Here is a 19,865-nt window from a genome sequence, read left to right as displayed (position 1 = left end):
GCCACCACTCCCAGCTAATTTTTTTATTTTTAGTAGAGACAGCGTTTCGCCTTGTTGCCCAGGCTGGTCTCCAACTCCTGGACTCAAGCAGTCCGCCCACCTCGGCCTCCCAAAGTGCTGGAATTACAGGCATGAGCCACTGTGTCTAGCCCAATGTAAACTTTTTTATGACCTTTTCCTACACCCTAATCTTTATTCAATCCAATCCACCACATCCTAAATTCACCACCTCTTACACTTAAAAGGAAGCTCATTCCTCACCTCTAGTGAAATGAAAACAAAAAAAAATCGTTTATTAGTGAGTCCCCAAAGGACAGAGAATGTAAGTTAGTAGTACTGAATGAATTTTTCCAACATCTTCATTACTAGTACTTGAAGGAAAAAAAAAATTTAAAAGAAAGTTACTGTATTAATGTAAATGTCATACAGTGTATGAGTTGATTTTGTTGAAGTGTGATATATAAATTCAAATATAGGATGTTAGAAAATAATTGTACTCTTTCTGATACTGGAATTTGTGGGCAAGAAGGGACTAGATTGCCTTGGAAGAACAAAATTTATTGTATTTATATATTATAACTGAGCTAAGAAAAAAGAAACTAAATTTTAGATACATTTGTAAATACAGATGTTCCTCGACTTATAATAGGGTTATATCCTGATAAACACATCATAAGTTGAAAATATCTTAAAGGCAAAAATGGGCATTTTGTAGATGTGTTGGGATGCGAAAACGCAAAACACAGTATCCAAAATATGCTGGCCACACAGTACACTGTAGAGTATTGGTCAATTACCCTCATGACTGCATGGCTGACCGGGAGCTGTGGCTGGCTGCTGCTACCCAGCATCTCAAGAAAATACTGTGTTGCATATCACTAGCGTAGGAAGAGATAAAAGTTCAAAATTTGACATATAGTTTCTACTGAATGCATGTTGGAAGAGATAAAAGTTCAAAATTTGAGGTATAATTTCTACTGAATGCATGTTGCTTTCACACCATCACAAAGTTGAAAAATCGTTAAGTTGGAGACCATCTGTATAGGCATTTCCTCTAAGCTGGAGTTTTTATGTCACAAATTGGCTATGATACAGTGGATTAATTAGGAACATGAAATTCATTACTCAGATCATTATTGGCTTAAATGAGATTTTGATAGGGAGCCAAGATTGCAGTCATAGAAACAAGAGCAGTTACTTTGAGTGGCTTTGTGTTTTGTCCTAACAATGAGTGATAAAATACATGAAGCACTGTGCTATTAGAGTTGTCAGTGATAGAAATGCCTTTACATGAACAAGAGCTATCTAGTCAGTGATGACTAGATTTTCTAACCATTTATATATAACAAGAAGAAAAATAAACCTTATTATTTAAATTCCAGCATGAAAATTAATTTATTATTAATTCCTGGCTCCTAACCACTTTTTCCCCCTACTCACATTTTATATTTTCAAAAGGTGAAGGTTTCCTAAAATAAAATCCCAGCTATTGCGTGATAATTCAGCGGTCTGGGCTCTGATTTGAATTGATTAAAAAGTGATATTGTTTTGTAGCCACATACTAAAACCTGATTATAATATGAGACTCCATGTAACAAATGTTTTTTTTTTTTTTTTTTTTTTTTTTGAGACGGAGTCTTGCTCTGTCGCCCAGGCTGGAGTGCAGTGGCGCAATCTCGGCTCACTGCAAGCTCCGCCTCCCAGGTTCACGCCATTCTCCTGCCTCAGCCTCCCGAGTAGCTGGGACTACAGGCGCCCGCCACTGCGCCCGGCTAATTTTTTCTATTTTTAGTAGAGACGGGGTTTCACCATGGTCTCGATCTCCTGACCTTGTGATCCACCCGCCTCGGCCTCCCAAAGTGCTGGGATTACAGGCGTGAGCCACCGCGCCCGGCCAACAAATGTTTTTATAAGTCCTTTTCCCAACAATTTCTTTTAGCCTCACTAGACCACTTTTACCTAACAATGAGAGTATGAATGCTGTGTTTTCTTAAAAGCCTAAAAGTAAGGTTATTAAGCTAATACAACATGGTCTCCTTAGTTTTTCCTCTAGAACACAGATCAGCAAATTTTCTTAAAGGGCCAAATAGTAACTGTTTTAGACTTTGCAGGCCCATGTGGTCTCTGTCTTAACTATTCAACTCTTGCTATTCTCGTAAAAGTAGCCAATATGTAATGAATGGGTATAGCTGTATTCTAATACAACTTGACTTACAAAAACTGGCAGCTGACCTGCCGGCCATAATTGACTAGCCCTGCTCTACAGCCAAAAGCATTGCCACTATCACCAAGTAGATTTCATCTTCTTACAGGAAGGGGTACACAGTGCTGCCAGTCTTGCTTCTGTCTCTGAGTGTTGCTGCTCTGTTGTTGTAGAAACCCTCTTAATTAGAAGGCAGCCAGTCTAGGATGTAGATTCAGAGACTGTACAGTACTGAGGTTCTCATGTATAAAAGAGATTAGCAGTTAGTTTTACCTTTTATTAAGTCAGTTTCTTACTGTTACTATCCTTTTTTTAAATCAGGTACAGATGAAGTTTTTAGTTGAGCAAATGAGGCGACCAGATTTCATGGATGCTCTACAGGGCTTTCTATCTCCTCTAAACCCTGCTCATCAACTAGGAAATCTCAGGTACTTTCTTGGGGGTTTCATTGATATATTTAAATAAATACCTTTTCTGGATAAAATCTTGAGAAAAGTCAAAATGTCTATTATAATTAGAATGTTCAATAATCTATGCTTCTCACTGTCATTCTCCTACCCTCAAAATAAGAGTAGTAAATTATCTTAAGTTCAGTACTGCCTTTATTCAGAATGAGTTTTTACTACTTAAATAATAGAATTTAAAACCTTCTATGGCCAGAATTTCTGTTATCATAGGATAAGAAATGGAAATGTAATATCTGTAAAACTAATGGTATATCTCTATATATTTGTTGGAAATTCATATGCAATTATATAACTTCTAAAACTTAGTATTTTTTTATACTCCTTAGAAATGGATTCCTAAATAAAAATTGAGGAGAAAGTTTTAAACCTTTATAACACTTCAAAAAGCTGTATGGTATTTATATTTTAAAATAAATTTGAGGGTAAAGGAATAATAAAGCAAAGGTGCCTAATAAAGTTTTTAAATATTTTAAAGGCTTGAAGAGTGTCGAATTATGTCCTCTGCAAAAAGGCCACTGTGGTTGAATTGGGAGAACCCAGACATCATGTCAGAGTTACTGTTTCAGAACAATGAGATCATCTTTAAAAATGGGGATGGTAAGGAAGAGTATTAATGAGCTTGTGATGCATGAATTTAGCTATCTTTTTATACCCAGGATATTTATGAACCATGAAAACTATTGAAAGCCATTTAAGGAATACATACATGTGATAAAATACATAATATTAATCAGATATCTTGACCTTTGAAATATGCATATATAATCAATGAAAAGAAGAGAAGTACTAGGCTTAGATCAGAAGTCCTGAAATCAGTTTTTTGTTTTTTCTTTTTCCTATTCCCTGCCTCAACCCCCCTCTCGTGGACCTGTGTAGAGAAGTATTTTTTGTTGTTGTTTTGGTTTTTTTTTTTTTTTAATCAGTTTCTAATTATCATTTGCTTAGCTGTGTGAGTATCCATTCATTCCATAAATATTCTATGTGCTAGGCCCTGGGGTTTTAGCAGTGAAGAAAACAGAATCCCTGCCCTCTTAGAGCTTACAGCCTAACAGAGAAAAGAGGGACATTAAATAAATAATTATAAAAATGAAATTACAAGCATGGTACAAAGGAAAAGTGTAATCTGCTTAGGAACCATATAAAAGAAGGTACTTATTTGGAGGAAAAGGCTATCGGGGGAGTGAAGGAGGATCCATGGATGGGTTTTCAATAGGAAATGACATTTCAGCAGTGAATTCTGTTGATCCCAATATTTTAATGTAAACATATGTTCAAATTTAAGGATTCAGAAAAATAATTACTATAAATGCTTTAATTAAAAATTTTTATGAGATACATGCTCACTTATCCTACATTGTTATTCAAATATGTTTATGCAAAGACTTTAAAAGTGGATTTAAGAATCAGAATATTAAGAGCCATTTGTAGTGGTGCATGCTTGTGATCCCAGCTACTCTGGAGGATTACTTGAGCCCAGGAGTTTGAGACCAGCCTGGGCAATGTAGCAAGACCCCATCTCAAAAAATTATAAATTAATAAAGCTATGTAAAGGCTTTGAGTGGACATACACACTCATTTATACATTTTTTTAAAAGAATCAGAATATTGCTTTCCTGTAGTTTCTTTTGAAGATAAATATAGCTGTATTTGTTTTTCATTTGAAAACCATGTGATGGCGTGATCCCCAAATTTGCATCTGTGGCATTAAATGGTGATACATATTATTTGAATTTCAGATTTACGGCAAGATATGCTAACACTTCAAATTATTCGTATTATGGAAAATATCTGGCAAAATCAAGGTCTTGATCTTCGGTAGGTAACCAGTAAGGCAACCTGTATGTTGAAAGTTATCCTGAAAAAGTGAACTATTAATAATTACAGAAGCATATAGAGTCATATATCTAAAAAGAAATGTATGCAGTAGTAATTATCAATAGTTGATTACACTATAGTACTTTGACATATCCTCCTCTTACTTGACTTAGAATAGCTAAATTATATTCAGCTAAGTAAAAAGAGCTAAGAAGCTAATAAACACTCTGCAACTGCCTCTGGAGTGTGACCATTAGGAACAAGACAAAGGAGACACACAAGACCCCTGTTTTCATTCAGAAGTTAAGAGTTTAAAAGAAAGTTTCATAATAGAAATTTTCTAATTCTAAAGTTGTATAAATCCTCAAATACTGGAATCAGTTTTTCAGCAAAATTATGCAACCAGCTAATCTTAGAGTTTTTACCAGTCTGTTGGTTTCTACCCAACTTTCCACAGTATCAGTATTATCACCAAGTTTTCTGTTGTGCTTCATCTTCTCCTAGTCATTGTTGCTTCTAAAATGTTCTTCCTTATCTTACTTGTCTTTTTGCAAATCCATAGTCATTCAGGCAAAGCCCGCTCTCTCCAAAGTACTTTGGCCTATAAGTGGACATAGAGTCAAGTCTAGCTGTGACAACAGGGTACATTTAGTAGGAATTGCAGGTAACACCAGACAAGGGCTTATTTGTTTGCCTCTTATAAATTTTAAGAGTAGCTAGTATACAAAAATGTGTCAGTGACAAATAGTAGTACCTTTGTATTGGAAAGAAGAAAGTGGACATTTCAAGTGATATGCTAAGGCACAAAACTGTTATCAACTTCAGATTCGTAACTTGTGATACATTGCTTAACCCCTGCTGCTTTCCAAAGATGGTTAAGGTTATATGAATCTAATTTCATTTTTTGGTATTATTTCCTGTGTCGTGAGAGATCCACATTCCACTACTACCACGTCCCCCAAAGGAATAGACTGTAAAAAAGATTGTAGAGCCAAGAAAGAGTAAAGGAGGTAACTATGTAACCCTAGTTAATTACATTAATTGTAAATTAGTGACTTTGCAAAAAAGATTCTAAAGTTAAGATGATTAGAATTATTAACGGTTTTTTAGTCTTATATTTTCTGAATATTTTTTAACAAGTAAATGTAAGTAAAAATTTTATTTCAAGTTTAACTTGAGATTAAAATTATTTAAGTAAAATCATAACAGCATTTTTATTTATACTTGGCAAAACTATAATTCATAATCGGGTTAATTTTAACCCTGCTTTTTTTTTTTAATAACAGGACTTGGAAGACAATTTAATTCTTTGAACTATGAGCATGTTCAACAGTGATAAAAACATAAAATAAGAAAGAATGAGCAGGAGTACAACCTTAAGAAATTTCCCTATTTACCAGGGCAGGTAGAAGAAAAGATTGTGTAAGAGAAGTCATCAAAAGAAGTAGGAGTACTAGAGGAAGTGATTGACAATTTGTAGGGCCAAGGGCTTCAAGGGGTTTAAAAGAATGAGGTCTGTGAAAAAGCACTTGGATTTAATGACTCATGATTATCTTTAAGAGTTTACTCACTAGAATGGTAGGTGTAGAAGCTAGGCTACAAGGAATTAAGTAAGAAAATGAAAATAAGTATAGACTGTATTAGGAATTTAAGAAGTAAAGGAAAGGTGGAAAGAGTGGAAAGTAGCTTATGAGAAGAACAGAGCAAGGAAAACCAAACTTTGGATACTCACTTGTCAATCTGAATGTTAGGTGCTTTTTTTCATTGTCTCTTTAAATCCTCACATCTGCACCCTTGACTACATGTCCTATTTAATTTTCTATGTGAATAAGTGAGAGGTATCCTAAAAAGCATTTGTGTCACATCCCCAAGTATTATGGTTGTATCAAAGGGAAACATTTGTGAGATTATTTGAGTTGTGAGCTGAACTAGCTGCTGTTTTGATGGAACACGATTTTTACTTAAAAAATAACTAGTAGGCAAGCTATGGTTATTCAGACATGGATATTTGGCAGACATTTTCTTAAAAATGAACAATATGTGCCTGTCTCTTTGACGAAAACAACTGTGACAGTATTTGTTGCCAATGATAAAATTCAAGCTTGCAACAAAAATTTCATTAGAAATTCAAACTTAGAATTTTGAAAATTCTAATTTTCAGTATCTGCCACTGAACCTAATAGAGTCCCTAAATTTAACATCTTTCTAATGAGATTCTTGGTAATATTAACAATTGTGGTTTTCAGTATGGTATAATGAAAAGTATCAACATTTGGAACATCTACAAATGGCCATGCGTAGGATACTATAAAATCATGTATGGGTAAAAGATCCATTAAAAGGCAAGAAAGACAAATTGATTTTAATGTAACTGAGTATGAAAAGTTTATTGATATGGTTTTAGATTACATATTGCAACTTAAGAAACTTACGAAGTTTTGGAATAGTATCAAAGAAAAATACCACAATTATCTGAAAAGTCTATTATAATACTCCTTTTTCTACCTACCTATTTTTGTGAGGCCAGATTTTCTTTATATACTTCAATTAAAACATTGCATTAGATTGCATACAAAAGCATATATGAGAATCCAGCTGTGTACTATGAAACCAGACATTTAAAAAAATGTTTAAATGTGAAAGAATGTCACTCTTCTCACTACATTTTTTAAATGCATTTTTTTGTTTCATGAAATACGTTATTTATATTAACATGTCATGGTTTGTTGCTTTTAAATGAATTAGTAACTATTTAAAATTGTTACTTTCCCTATTTCAATTTCTAATATCAGTAGTTGTAATTCACATAACTAAAAGCTCTTTGGAGTCCTCAGTAATTTCTACAAGTGTAAAGGAGTCCTGAGACCAAAAATTTGAGATCTCCTGCCCTATAGTTTTATTTCGATGTCAATTAAACATCTTTAAATTCACCCATATTTTTAAAGTCATAAATGTAAAATTTTAATTGCCACAATAATTTTCTTAATGCTTTTCTGATAAAAGTTCAGCACTTTCTCAGTTGAAGGTTATAATAAATGATGACAGGTAATTTTGAGGATTATTCCAGGAGTATATTTATCACACCATAAAAAAGAAAATTAAAATTGGGGAAAGGCAGTAAAGGTCATGCATGACAAATTTACTAATAAAATACTCATGTTTTGGCCTATTAAAATATTTGCTATTTTAAAATTCCATCATTTAATTGTAAATGTGTTGCTCCTCTTCCAGAATGTTACCTTATGGTTGTCTGTCAATCGGTGACTGTGTGGGACTTATTGAGGTGGTGCGAAATTCTCACACTATTATGCAAATTCAGTGCAAAGGCGGCTTGAAAGGTGCACTGCAGTTCAACAGCCACACTCTACATCAGTGGCTCAAAGACAAGAACAAAGGAGAAATGTGAGTTGTATTATTCTTTCTTCCTATGTTAGTCTAAGTTTTTGTTAGATGAGTCTGTCAGTGTTTGTGTATTCCTCTGACTTAGACCAGAGAAAACAATTGTACTTTCTATGGAAAAAACTATGCTCAGCCTTTGCAATATTTGACATTAATGGATTTAAATGATTATAATTACTTTTGATTTGGTAAAATCTTAAACATTCATTTTATGTATTATCTAAAATGTATTGTTACTGCTTATTCTTTTTAAACAAATGAACATTGCACATTCAAAATTTTATTTCTAATTCATTGTTAAAATGATTAGAAAAAAATAATTTTAATGAGATGGTATTTTTTCACTATAATAAGAATTACGCTTTGGTCAGGGAACATCTGGAAATTTCCTTAGAAACCCATGAAAACTTCACAATCTCAAAATCTTTGGACATAATTACCTTATTCCCTGTTAGTGATTGTTTTCATTGTTTAAATAGACGCTTGTACCCTTTTTTCTCAAGTTGGCCTGAAGCACTCTATATTTCCATACTACTCATGAGGTGTTTACTTCTTCTTTGTAGATATGATGCAGCCATTGACCTGTTTACACGTTCATGTGCTGGATATTGTGTCGCTACCTTCATTCTGGGAATTGGAGATCGTCACAATAGTAACATCATGGTGAAAGACGATGGACAAGTAATGGTTTTCTCTGTTTAAAATGTTTTTGGTGTTCTTAATTTATTAATTCAAGACATTTTGTATCTGAATATGTCAAACTATAACATAATTTCTTATTTTTGAAAGCTGTTTCATATAGATTTTGGACACTTTTTGGATCACAAGAAGAAAAAATTTGGTTATAAACGAGAACGTGTGCCATTTGTTTTGACACAGGATTTCTTAATAGTGATTAGTAAAGGAGCCCAAGAATGCACAAAGACAAGAGAATTTGAGAGGTGAGCTTGAGAAATTAAAAACACAAAATAAAGAGTTCTGGCTGCTCTATTAGAAACAAGCAATATTTTTCAAGCAATTTCAAAATAATAAATGTTGGCCGGGTGTGGCAGTTCATGCCTGTAATCCCACTCTTTGGGAGGCCGAGGCTGGAGGATCATTTGAGCTCAGCAGTTGAAACCAGCCTGGGTAACACAGTGAGAACTCATGTCTACAAAAAAAATTTTAAAAATAGCCAGGCGTGGTGGCATGCACTGTAGTCCCAGCTAGTCAGGAGGCTGAGATGGGAGGATCACTTGAGGCCAGGAGGTTGAGGTTGCAGTGAGCCATGATCACGCCACTGTACTCCAACCTGGGCAACAGAGTGAGACCCTGTATCAAAATAAATAAAATAAAAGAAGTTATTTTACCACTTTAACAAAAACTATTTTTTGTTTGTTTTTTATTTTATTTTATTTCAATAGCTTTTGGGGTACGCGTGGTTTTTGGTTACATGGATGAATTAAATAGTGGTAAAGTCTGAGATTTTAGCGCACCTGTAACCCAAGTAGTGTGCTTTGCCCCCAATATGTACTTTTTTATCCCTTACCATTCTTCCCATCTTCTCCCTTCTGAGTCTCCATAGTCCATTATATCACTCTGTACGCCTTTGTGTACCCATAGCTTAGCTCCCACTTACAAGTGAGAACATAGTGTATTTTCAGGTTTTCCATTCCTGGGCTCCAGCTCCATCCCAGTTGCTGCAAAAGACATTATTTCATTCTTTTCTGTGGTGTAGTAGTATTCCGTGGTGTAAATGTACACTTTCTTTATCCACTCATTGGTCAGTGGGTACTTATGTTGGTTTCATATCTTTGCAATTGTGAATTGTGCTGCAATAAACATACGATATGCATGCAGATGCCTTTTTGATATAATGACTTCTTTTCCTCTGGGTAGAGGGATTGCTGGACCAAATGGTAGATCTACGTTTAGTTCTTTAAGAAATCTCCATACTGTTTTCCATAGAGGCTGTACTAATTTACATTCCCACCAGGAGTGTATAAGCGTTCCCTTTCACCACATCCATGTCAACATCTGTTGTTTTTTGACTTTTTAATTACAGCCATTCTTGCAGGAGTAAGGTGGTATATCATTAATCATCAGGGAAATCATCAGCATTTCCCTGATGATTAATGTTGTTGAGCATTTTTTTCATGTTTTCATGTTGTTACATATCTTCTTTTGAGAATTGTCTATTCATGTCCTTAGCCCACTTTTTTTGTTTTCATTTTTGTTTTTGTTTTGAGACGGAGTCTCACTCTGTCGCCCAGGCTGGAATACAATGGCATGATCTCAGCTCACTGCAACCTCTACCTCCTGGGTTCAAGCGATTCTCCTGCCTCAGCCTCCCAAGTAGCTGGAACTACAGGCACACGCCACCACGCACGGCTAATTTTTGTATTTTTAGTAGAGACGGAGTTTCACCATGTTGGTCAGCCTGGTCTTGAATTCCTGACCTCAGGTGACCCACCCGCCTCAGCCTCCCTAAGTACTAGGATTATAGGCTTAGCCACTGCGCCCGGCTTTAACCCACTTTTTGATGGGATTCTTTGTTTCTTGCTGATTTGAGTTCCTTATAGATTCTGGAAATTAGTCCTTTGTTGGATGCGTAGTTTGCGAATATTTTCTCCCATTCTATGGGTTATCTATTTACTTTGATGATTATTTCTTTTGTTATGCAAAGGCTTTATAGTTTAATTAGGCCCCATTTATTTTGTTTGTTTTTGTCGTATTTGCTTTTGGGGTCTTAGTCATTTATTATTTGCCTAGGCCAGTGTCCAAAAGAGTTTTTCCTAGTTTATCTTCTAGAATTTTTATGGTTTCAGGTCTTAGATTTAAGTCTTGGATCCATCTTGAGTTGATTTTTATATAAGGTGAGAGACAGGGATCCAATTTCATTCTTTTACATGTGGCTAGGTGGTTTTCCCAGCACCATTTATTAAATAGGATGTCCTTTCTCCAATTTATGTTTTTGTATGTCTAAAATCAGTTGGTTGTAAGTTTTTGGCTTTATTTCTGGGTTCTCCATTCTGTTCCATTGGTCTATGTGTCTACTTTTGTGTGTATCTGCTGTTTTGGTAATTATAGTTTTCTAGTATAATTTGAAGTCCAGTAATGTGATGCCTCCAGATTTATTCTTTTTGCTTATCCTTGCTTTGGCTATTCAGACTCTTTTTGGCGGATTTTATATGAATTTTAGGATTTTTTTTCTAATTCTGTGAAAAATGATGTTGGCAGTGTTTTGTAGTTTTCCTTGAATAGGAAAGATACCCCCTTGGTTAGGTATATTCCTAGGTATTTTTTTGAAGCTAAAAGGGCTTGTGTTCTTAATTTGATTCTTTGCTTGGTTGCTGGTGGTGTATAGCAGTGCTACTGATTTGTGTACAGTGATTTTGTAACCTGAGACTTTACTGAATTCATTTAACAAATCTAGGAGTCTTTTTTTTTTTTTTTTTTTTTTTTGAGAGAGAGAGACAAAGAGTCTTGCTCTGTCGCCCAGGCTAGAGTGCAGTGGTGCAATCTCAGCTCACTACAACCTCCATCTCCTGGGTTTAAGCAATTCTCCTGCCTCAGCTTTCCAAGTAGCAGGCGTGCACCACCATGCTTAGCTAATTTTTGTATTTTTTAGTAGAGATGGAGTTTCACTTTGTTGGCCAGGTTGGTCTTGAACTCCTGACCTCAGGTGATCCTCCCGCCTCGGCCTCCCAAAGTGCTGGGATTATAGGAGTGAGCCACCACACCCAGCTGAAATCTAGGAGTCTTTTGGAGAACTCTGGGGTTTTCTAGGCATATGATTATGTCATTGGTAAACAGCGATAGTTTGACTTCTTTTCCAATTTGGATGCCAATGTGGGCTTCCTTGTCTTGTTCTAGTTCTCAGGGGGAGTGCTTTCAGCTTTTCCCCACATTCAGTATGATATTGGCTGTGGGTTTGTCATATGACTTTTATTATTTTGAGGTAAGTCCCTTCTATGCCTACTTTGTTGAGTGACAAACTATTTTAATGTTTTTATTTTTTTGTGTTTATTTGTGTGATGCTGTGAAGGAAGATGGAAAGGGAATACAATTTAATTTGTTGAGCTAATTAAGGTCTAAAAAGAAAGTAACCCTTAAACTTCATAACACATTAAATGTTTTTATTTACTGAGCTTTAAATAGTTGGACTCCACCTCTATATTGATAAATAATGTATAGTGCTTAATATGACATTTTTTGCTCATACAATTTGATGAAAGTCCGTCAACCATAATCACCTTGTTTATTCATAACTCACCTTATGGTATCTCATTAGACTATATCAGACTTTAAAGTACTTTTTACAACCTTCTATAAAATTCTGCTTTGTCTATAACTCAGTCCTGACTCTAGCTTAAGCACAAAAGGATTTAGTATGGACCAATTCATACATTTAATACTTATTAAACTGCTGACATGCCAGGCATTGTTGTAGGTGCTGGTAATAAAGCAGTTTTTAAAAAGTCTTTATTCTCATGAAGTTTATATTCTAGTGGGGTAAAGGGAATCAAAAGATGTTGGTAAGGTAAGTGAGAGAGGAATGCTATTTTTTATAGCTTTGTCTACGAAAGCCTCTCTAATTGTGTGACATTTGAGCAAAGACCTGAAGGTATTAACATCATTTGCTCCATACTAACCAAACTGTTCTTATTACTTATAGGTTTCAGGAGATGTGTTACAAGGCTTATCTAGCTATTCGACAGCATGCCAATCTCTTCATAAATCTTTTCTCAATGATGCTTGGCTCTGGAATGCCAGAACTACAATCTTTTGATGACATTGCATACATTCGAAAGACCCTAGCCTTAGATAAAACTGAGCAAGAGGCTTTGGAATATTTCATGAAACAAATGAATGATGCACATCATGGTGGCTGGACAACAAAAATGGATTGGATCTTCCACACAATTAAACAGCATGCATTGAACTGAAAAGATAACTGAGAAAATGAAAGCTCACTCTCTGGATTCCACACTGCACTGTTAATAACTATCAGCAGGCAAAGACCGATTGCATAGGAATTGCACAATCCATGAACAGCATTAGAATTTACAGCAAGAACAGAAATAAAATACTATATAATTTAATGTAAACGCAAACAGGGTTTGATAGCACTTAAACTAGTTCATTTCACAATTAAGCTTTAGAATATGCGCAATTTCATGTTATGCCTTAAGTCCAAAAAGGTAAACTTTGAAGATTGTTTGTATCTTTTTTTAAAAAACAAACCAAAACAAAAAATCCCCAAAATATATAGAAATGATGGAGAAGGAAAAATGATGGTTTTTTTTGTCTTGCAAATGTTCTATGTTTTGAAATGTGGACACAACAAAAGCTGTTATTGCTTTAGGTGTAAGTAAACTGGAGTTTATGTTAAATTACATTAAGATTGGAAAAGAATGAAAATTTCTTATTTTTCCATTGCTGTTCAATTTATAGTTTGAAGTGGGTTTTTGACTCCTTGTTTAATGAAGAAAAATGCTTGGGGTGGAAGGGACTCTTGAGATTTCACCAGAGACTTTTTCTTTTTAATAAATCAAACCTTTTGATGATTTGAGGTCTTATCTGCAGTTTTGGAAGCAGTCACAAATGAGACCTGTTATAAGGTGGTATTTTTTTTTTTTTTTTTTTTTTCTGGACAGTATTTAAAGGATTTTATTTCCCAGGGAAATTCTGGGCTCCCACAGAGTTTAAAAAAAAAAAAAAAAAAAAATCATAGAAAAAGAATGAACAGGAATAGTTCTTATTCCAGAATTGTACAGTATTCACCTTAAGTTGATTTTTTTCTCCTTTTGCAGTTGAACTGAATACATTTTTCATGCATGTTTTCCAGAAAATAGAAGTATTAATGTTATTAAAAAGATTATTTTTTTTATTAAAGGCTATTTATATTATAGAAACTATCATTAATATATATTCTTTATTTACATGATCTGTCCCATAGTCATGCATTGTTTTGCACCCCAAATTTTTTATTGTTCATAGCAGCATGGTCAGCTTTCTTCTTGGTCTGTAGATGAGGCTCAGGCACTATCCCATTTACGCCAATAACCAGTGTATAACTACTTAAGGAAAACATAAAACTTCATCTTTCCTTTTATTTCTTATGTGAATCCCCCGTCTTCCATTCTCTTTTGTAGTTGAGAATGTCTCAATCATATGAAATTAGTTACCAAAATTAACACAATTTAGACTATCTTCCTGATTCCTTAAACCCCTTTACTGAAGTATACTCATGAATGATACTTTAAAATATGGGGGAATAGAAACCATGAAATTTTTACCTTTTTAAACTATTTATCCATATCTCCAAAGTAGAATATTAAACCATTTTAAGATCATGTCTCATTCCCAAGTAGTCAGAGTCAGAGTTCACTCTCCAACTTTATTAAATACTATTTGAGCACAGGACATATCTTAAACATTTTGAAAAACATTAACCCAAGATGTACAGGCTACTGCTAGTCATCATTCTAGAATCTGATATTTTACTCTGTATTTGAAATGATTAATGTCCTAGGAAATTAGCTTTAGATGTTCAGGTGCCACATCAAAAAAGTGCAATAATTATTGACAGTTTTTTATATTAGGCATATTATTGGAAAACAACTTTATAAAGAGTGAACATTGTATACTGTAGTAAAACAGCATCACTTTAAAAATATTCATTTATGAAATCTGTTACCTATAGTTGAAGTCTTGAGTAGTGAACAAGGGACTCTAATACCAATACTCTTAATATCTGGCTATTTTAGATCCCTTAAAGGGCATAATTATTGGAAATTTAGGTATTTCACTAAAGCATGTATATAATATTGCCAACAAGAAAAATAAATTTGAAGATTAAGGGAACTTACTTCTGCAAACTGTCTTGCAGTAGTTAAGCAGAATTTAAACTCTGTTTTAAGCAGGCAACCAGAAAGATTATTTTGCAGTTATAGAAGATTTCATAACTTATTAAAATTATTAACATTTTGTGTTGTTTAGATATAGGCAGTTGATACTAACATCCCAGCCTTTTCAATATCAGGGTTAAATTATAGGAAAACTCAGTAAAATGGTACAAATCTGAAACTTTGATGGTAGAAACTGAAGATTTAACAGAGAACTGTGTTTTACCCGAGTGCCAAAAATGCCTTGAGCCTCCTTGCACAAAATTTATACCATTTTTTACATTTTTATCACATCAGTCCAGATACTTGTCTCCCCTCCTTCTCCCAGAACCTCTCCACTATTAACACGCACAAACCATATGGCCGATTTCATCATTTACATTTATTTTCAAAAGTTATTACAACCAAATTATATTAGAAGAAATGTAGACAAATTCTATAAAGACTATAGATTGTGACCTAAGAAAGAAATGAGGCAAAGAACCAAACATTGAATTAAATGCTACATGGGTGACTAAGATCTGTTTCAAGTCAGCGATAATGTAGCCAATTCTCGGTACTTCAGTATCAGAGATCAGTTCCCACGGTTTAGACAGTTCCTATCTATAGCTGACTATCCTTGTCCTTGAATATGGTGTAACTGACTGTTGGCTCTGCAGTTTTATTGGGCCACTTAAGAAATATTTCCTTGAATAATTGTTTTGAGAAAAAGTCTAAAGAAAATAATAAAAATAATTTTAAACACACTATAGTAAGAAATGACTGTTCGAAAATTATGCTTTCACTTTCTACCATATTCTCAGCTATACAAAACCATTTATTTTGAAGATTTTTAGACTACTGTTAATTTGAAATCTGTTACTCTTATTGTGGAATTTGTTTTTTTAAAAAAGATGTTTCTAATTGGATTTTTAAAAGAAGAATGGAATTTGGTTGCTATTTTACAACAGAACCTAAGCTTTTTGTGGTTCTTAGTGTCCTATGTAAAACTTAGTGTCAAAGTAATCAACTTTGAGATTTTTCCCTTCTATTCTGCTTTATATTAAAAGCCTATTAGAAAATGGGAACCTGGTGAATATATAATGAATTGTAAAATATTTTAATGTGTAACTTTTTCAACTGTGAAACTATTGATTTTTTTGATGAAAACAGCTGCTGATAAAGTATTTTGTGTAAAGTGTAGTTCTTATTAACCAGGAAAATGATGACTTGATTAGACTGTATATGCCCTCTTGGATTTTATTTTAAATGGATTGGTGATTTTCACATAGGTAAAACACAGTCCATCTGTATTCTTTTTTCCATCAAAAATCGAGTGATTTGGAATTATAAAAAAAAAATGTGAGCAGCCTATTTGAAAGGCATCATGGAAATTTCACAGCACATAACATGGATTTATTTTTTTCTTGATGTAAATCCGCTTAATTCATATTTTGATCAATAGCCCATGCTTGCCAACTCTGAAGAAATTTAATTTCCAGCAGTATTTTAAAGCTAGCCTGTTAACTTTTTCTGAATATTTAAAGTTCCTCTTTTTTCTATGTCTGCACAAACTGCAGACCTGGGCTGGACCCACATACTCAGAGTCCACCTTAAGAAATTATTTTGATGTCCAAGACATCACTAAAATATTTAAGTTTAAAGATAATATGTGGTGTTAATAGATTGTGGTGCTTTTACTATTTAAAGACAACTTTCATACTTCAGATGTTTTTGAGAAGAGGGGAATGTGGGGAGGGGGCAGAACAGGGAGGAGTTGTTTGAATGAATTACATTCTTTATATCCATCCTGCTCATTTGGGGCATGTCTAAGAGAAGGCTGAAAGTTGTGAGAGTATATTGTATACCGTAAGAGAATTAACTCTTCATCATGGATGGGATTGTGAAGCTGAACTATAAAATTCAGCATTGACAGCATCCTCAATTAATAATTCTTGGTGACAGAATAATACAGCTGGGCTGTTTTTTAAAATACAAACTCAATACCATTTTTAATTATTACATTAAAAATTGTAAATATATCTATGTGCCATGGCCTGGGAAGCCTGTTTTCTTTTTTCATAAAAATTATTTTTACTCTATGAAAAGATTATGGGGTTTAGCTCAAAATATCTATGGTCGTGATAAAATTGGATTGGTAACTCTACCTCAGAAGGAAAATGGGGGAAAAATAGATGAGTCACAATTCAATACTTCAGGCTCAGAAATTGTGCAGATCACTGAATTTTAGATTTATAAAGTCAGAGTTGGCATGCGTTGTTTTTAATGATATGGAAGACCTTAAGAAAAAAACTTGGCTGAAGTTTAATCGTTGGTCCAGCCATTTGAAAAAAGCAATAGTTCGAGGAGGTTCCCGAATTCGGCGTTTGAAATTCATTTTGTTCTCTTTTCTTCATTATTAGTGCATTTGGTGTGTGTATACTTGCACACAATTCTGTCTGTATACACACTGCTTGCTTAGCCCTAGTCAAAAGGCATCTTTTATAAAAGGTGTAAAGAAATATCAAGGTTCTATAATTCTGAAGAGTTTAGAATTTATTAGGAGTTTCCCAAGTTGGGATGTTAGTCTTTAAATAAACTTAACTTCATTCATGTATTCCACTTAAGGTTTTGCACCTCCTTTTTATTAGTGCAGCGCCATTTATTTTGCTTGATTTTAGGTATGTTAATATTCCAGCCTTGCTAGTGAGCATAAAGTGACAGGTGTGAGCCATGAGGAAATTTTCTGACTTAATTTTTACACAACTACATATAAGAGTTTTAGTGGAGGAAAAAAATTAGTCCCTTGTGCATATATAGTAGTTAGATAAATGATTTTTCTACCAACAGTATACTCCACTCCTCATGTAGGTAAGTACAGACAAGGTTTCAAAATATATTTTGTTAGCCAGTTAAAGTCTATGAATTATCTGCAACCTATTTAATCTGTCACTACAGTAATTTTGTGGTTATGCCAAGAACCGTGTATACTTTTAGGTTTTCTTATTTTTGTCAGTTTTTCTAGGTCAGCAAGGAGGCAGCAAAGTTTCATTGTTTCATATTAAAATATAATTAGACTAAACGTAATTCTAGTATGAATTTCCAAAATCGTTATCTATTTATTTCATTTTTATTTAATTTTGTTTTTATTTCACTTTTAAAAGTCCCTTGTTCGATGTAATTTATGTTCCTAAGAGTGGTTGGAGAACTTGGCCTTCATCTGATTTCAAAAGTGTTTTTGGCTATGGAACCCAAGTTTCAAATGAAGTTGATGGTTTCAGTGTGATTCAGTCTTCAGACCTAATTGGGTTCAATAACATCTAAAAGAATATACCCTTTTGGAGCATAACACTTTAATACTTTGGGGAATGTGGCACTACCAAAAGAAGACTACTAACATGTCAAATGTTCACCTGGAAGAAATTCGAACCACCCTTTTGGCCCCATTAATTGTAGCAAGTTTATTTCTCTATATTTTGTCATTCAATGAATTGAAGCCCTGTGGTATACTGCATTCATTAGAAGAAAAACGTTTTTAATGTCCTTTTAATGATGGCCCAAAAAGCATTTGACACAGCAAGATGCATGTGTTATTATATTGAGAATATAGAATAATAACAGTACTACTAAATTTAAGACCTCTTCCCAGTCTTGCTGTTCCTAGCAAGAAGTGTGGCCTGTGACTGCACTTACTGTTTGTGCTCATCAGAAACTGTCAATGTCTGCTTTTCTTTAACTCTGCAGTCTGTAACATCACGCTGTTTATTAAAAAAAAAGAAAAATTACTTTGACTTGTGTCCAAACAATCCTTAGTGTACTATATAAGCAAAAAACTGTGATAATTCTTTTGCCATTCCTTTTGAAAAGCCAGTGCTGCTAATAATCAAAATTTAGCTGAATTTGAGTTCTTTTCAGTAATGACTAAGAATACTTGATTGAAAATCTGAAACTATTATACCTTAAAAGCCAATTTTTCTGCCCCAGTAAAGTGATGAATATTAAAGAAATGTATGTTTAAATATTTACTTCCTTTAAGCATAAAGAATTATATGCTTTTAAGAAATATATGTATATACATATATGTATGAATGTATGTATGTATATGTAATAGGTAAGTGGACTTTTTCCAAGTCCTTTGAAGATCAGAACCTAGAAATGAAGTTAGGCCAGAAGCAAACTGGTTTTGCTTTCAGTTCTCATAAACATTGCAAAAGTTAAGTGTGGGCTTTGACCACTAATGCACATAGGCATTAACAACTTAGTAAAGCAATTAAGCAAATAATTACTTAAATTTTATTTATTTGCCAAATGGTTTAAATAATTTTGAATTGACTTTGTTCTCCAGGGATAATATCTCTCTTTGCTGGAATGAATCAGGTAGCTCCTATCTAAATAGAAAACTGGTAATTGAAACACACACTTTACATTTTAAATTAGCAGTTTTGAATTTTTAGGGAAAAAAAAATCCCAATAATTGCATATTGTTAGGTAGAAGTCAAATTTACAAAGAAATGGAATAGGGATGTGCCCTTAAGAAAAGTATAGAATCTCAATTTGCAGAATGATTTAAAGTATGCATGCATATAAAATGTTCATGTGTACGTATATATTTTATTACAGAGAAGTCTTTGGTATACAAAATAGTTTACCACAACCTTTTAAACAGCAGGTTCTGAGCCTTAAATGCATATCACAGTTAGCCAAGAGAACTGGGGTGGGGGGCAGGGAAAATGAACTGCAGTTCCCTATCCCTAGCCTCTATACCAGCTGTCCAATGAAAAGTACCAAGGCTCACTGAATGTTACAACCCAGCAGATTTTTAAATAAATTATCTAACATTTTGAGTGCCCCTACTAGATGCTAGAAGCTATGCTAAAGTGTTTCACATGCCCTACTTTGCTGCTTCTATAAAATAACTGCGTGAAAGAACAGGTTATCCCCATTTTATAGATGAGAAAAGAGAGGTTTAGACCGGTTAGCTGATTTGCCCAAAGTTGTAATTATGGCCTACAAAGTCAAATAAATCCTAATCTGAGACACATGTTCTTTCCACCACTGCACACTTGAAAGAGGAAAACACCAAGATTATTCATTACTAATCAAGTCAATATT

General features: G+C 33.9%; 2 protein-coding genes across 2 annotated transcripts in view; one reads left to right on the top strand and one right to left on the bottom strand.

Moving 5' to 3' along the window:
* PIK3CA (phosphatidylinositol-4,5-bisphosphate 3-kinase catalytic subunit alpha) overlaps positions 1-18,529 on the top strand; it is a 91,982-nt gene extending 73,453 nt beyond the window's left edge. Inside the window, exons 15-21 of the mRNA XM_025376489.1 lie at positions 2,525-2,631; positions 3,146-3,267; positions 4,407-4,485; positions 7,717-7,887; positions 8,448-8,565; positions 8,674-8,825; positions 12,542-18,529. Coding sequence (XP_025232274.1) covers positions 2,525-2,631; positions 3,146-3,267; positions 4,407-4,485; positions 7,717-7,887; positions 8,448-8,565; positions 8,674-8,825; positions 12,542-12,812 — 1,020 coding nt within the window. The 3' untranslated portion in view covers positions 12,813-18,529. The remainder of the gene's footprint in view (positions 1-2,524; positions 2,632-3,145; positions 3,268-4,406; positions 4,486-7,716; positions 7,888-8,447; positions 8,566-8,673; positions 8,826-12,541) is intronic.
* The window catches only part of KCNMB3 (potassium calcium-activated channel subfamily M regulatory beta subunit 3), a 30,485-nt gene continuing 24,113 nt past the window's right edge, over positions 13,494-19,865 (bottom strand). Inside the window, 1 exon segment of the mRNA XM_025376490.1 lies at positions 13,494-18,511. Within this exon segment, the coding sequence (XP_025232275.1) occupies positions 18,443-18,511 (69 nt within the window). The 3' untranslated portion in view covers positions 13,494-18,442.

Source organism: Theropithecus gelada, chromosome 2 (genome assembly GCF_003255815.1).
Source record: "Theropithecus gelada isolate Dixy chromosome 2, Tgel_1.0, whole genome shotgun sequence".
Classification (NCBI taxonomy): Eukaryota; Metazoa; Chordata; class Mammalia; order Primates; family Cercopithecidae; genus Theropithecus; species Theropithecus gelada.
The sequence above is the reverse complement of the archived record's forward strand: the minus strand, read 5'-3'. Positions and strand labels throughout refer to the sequence as shown.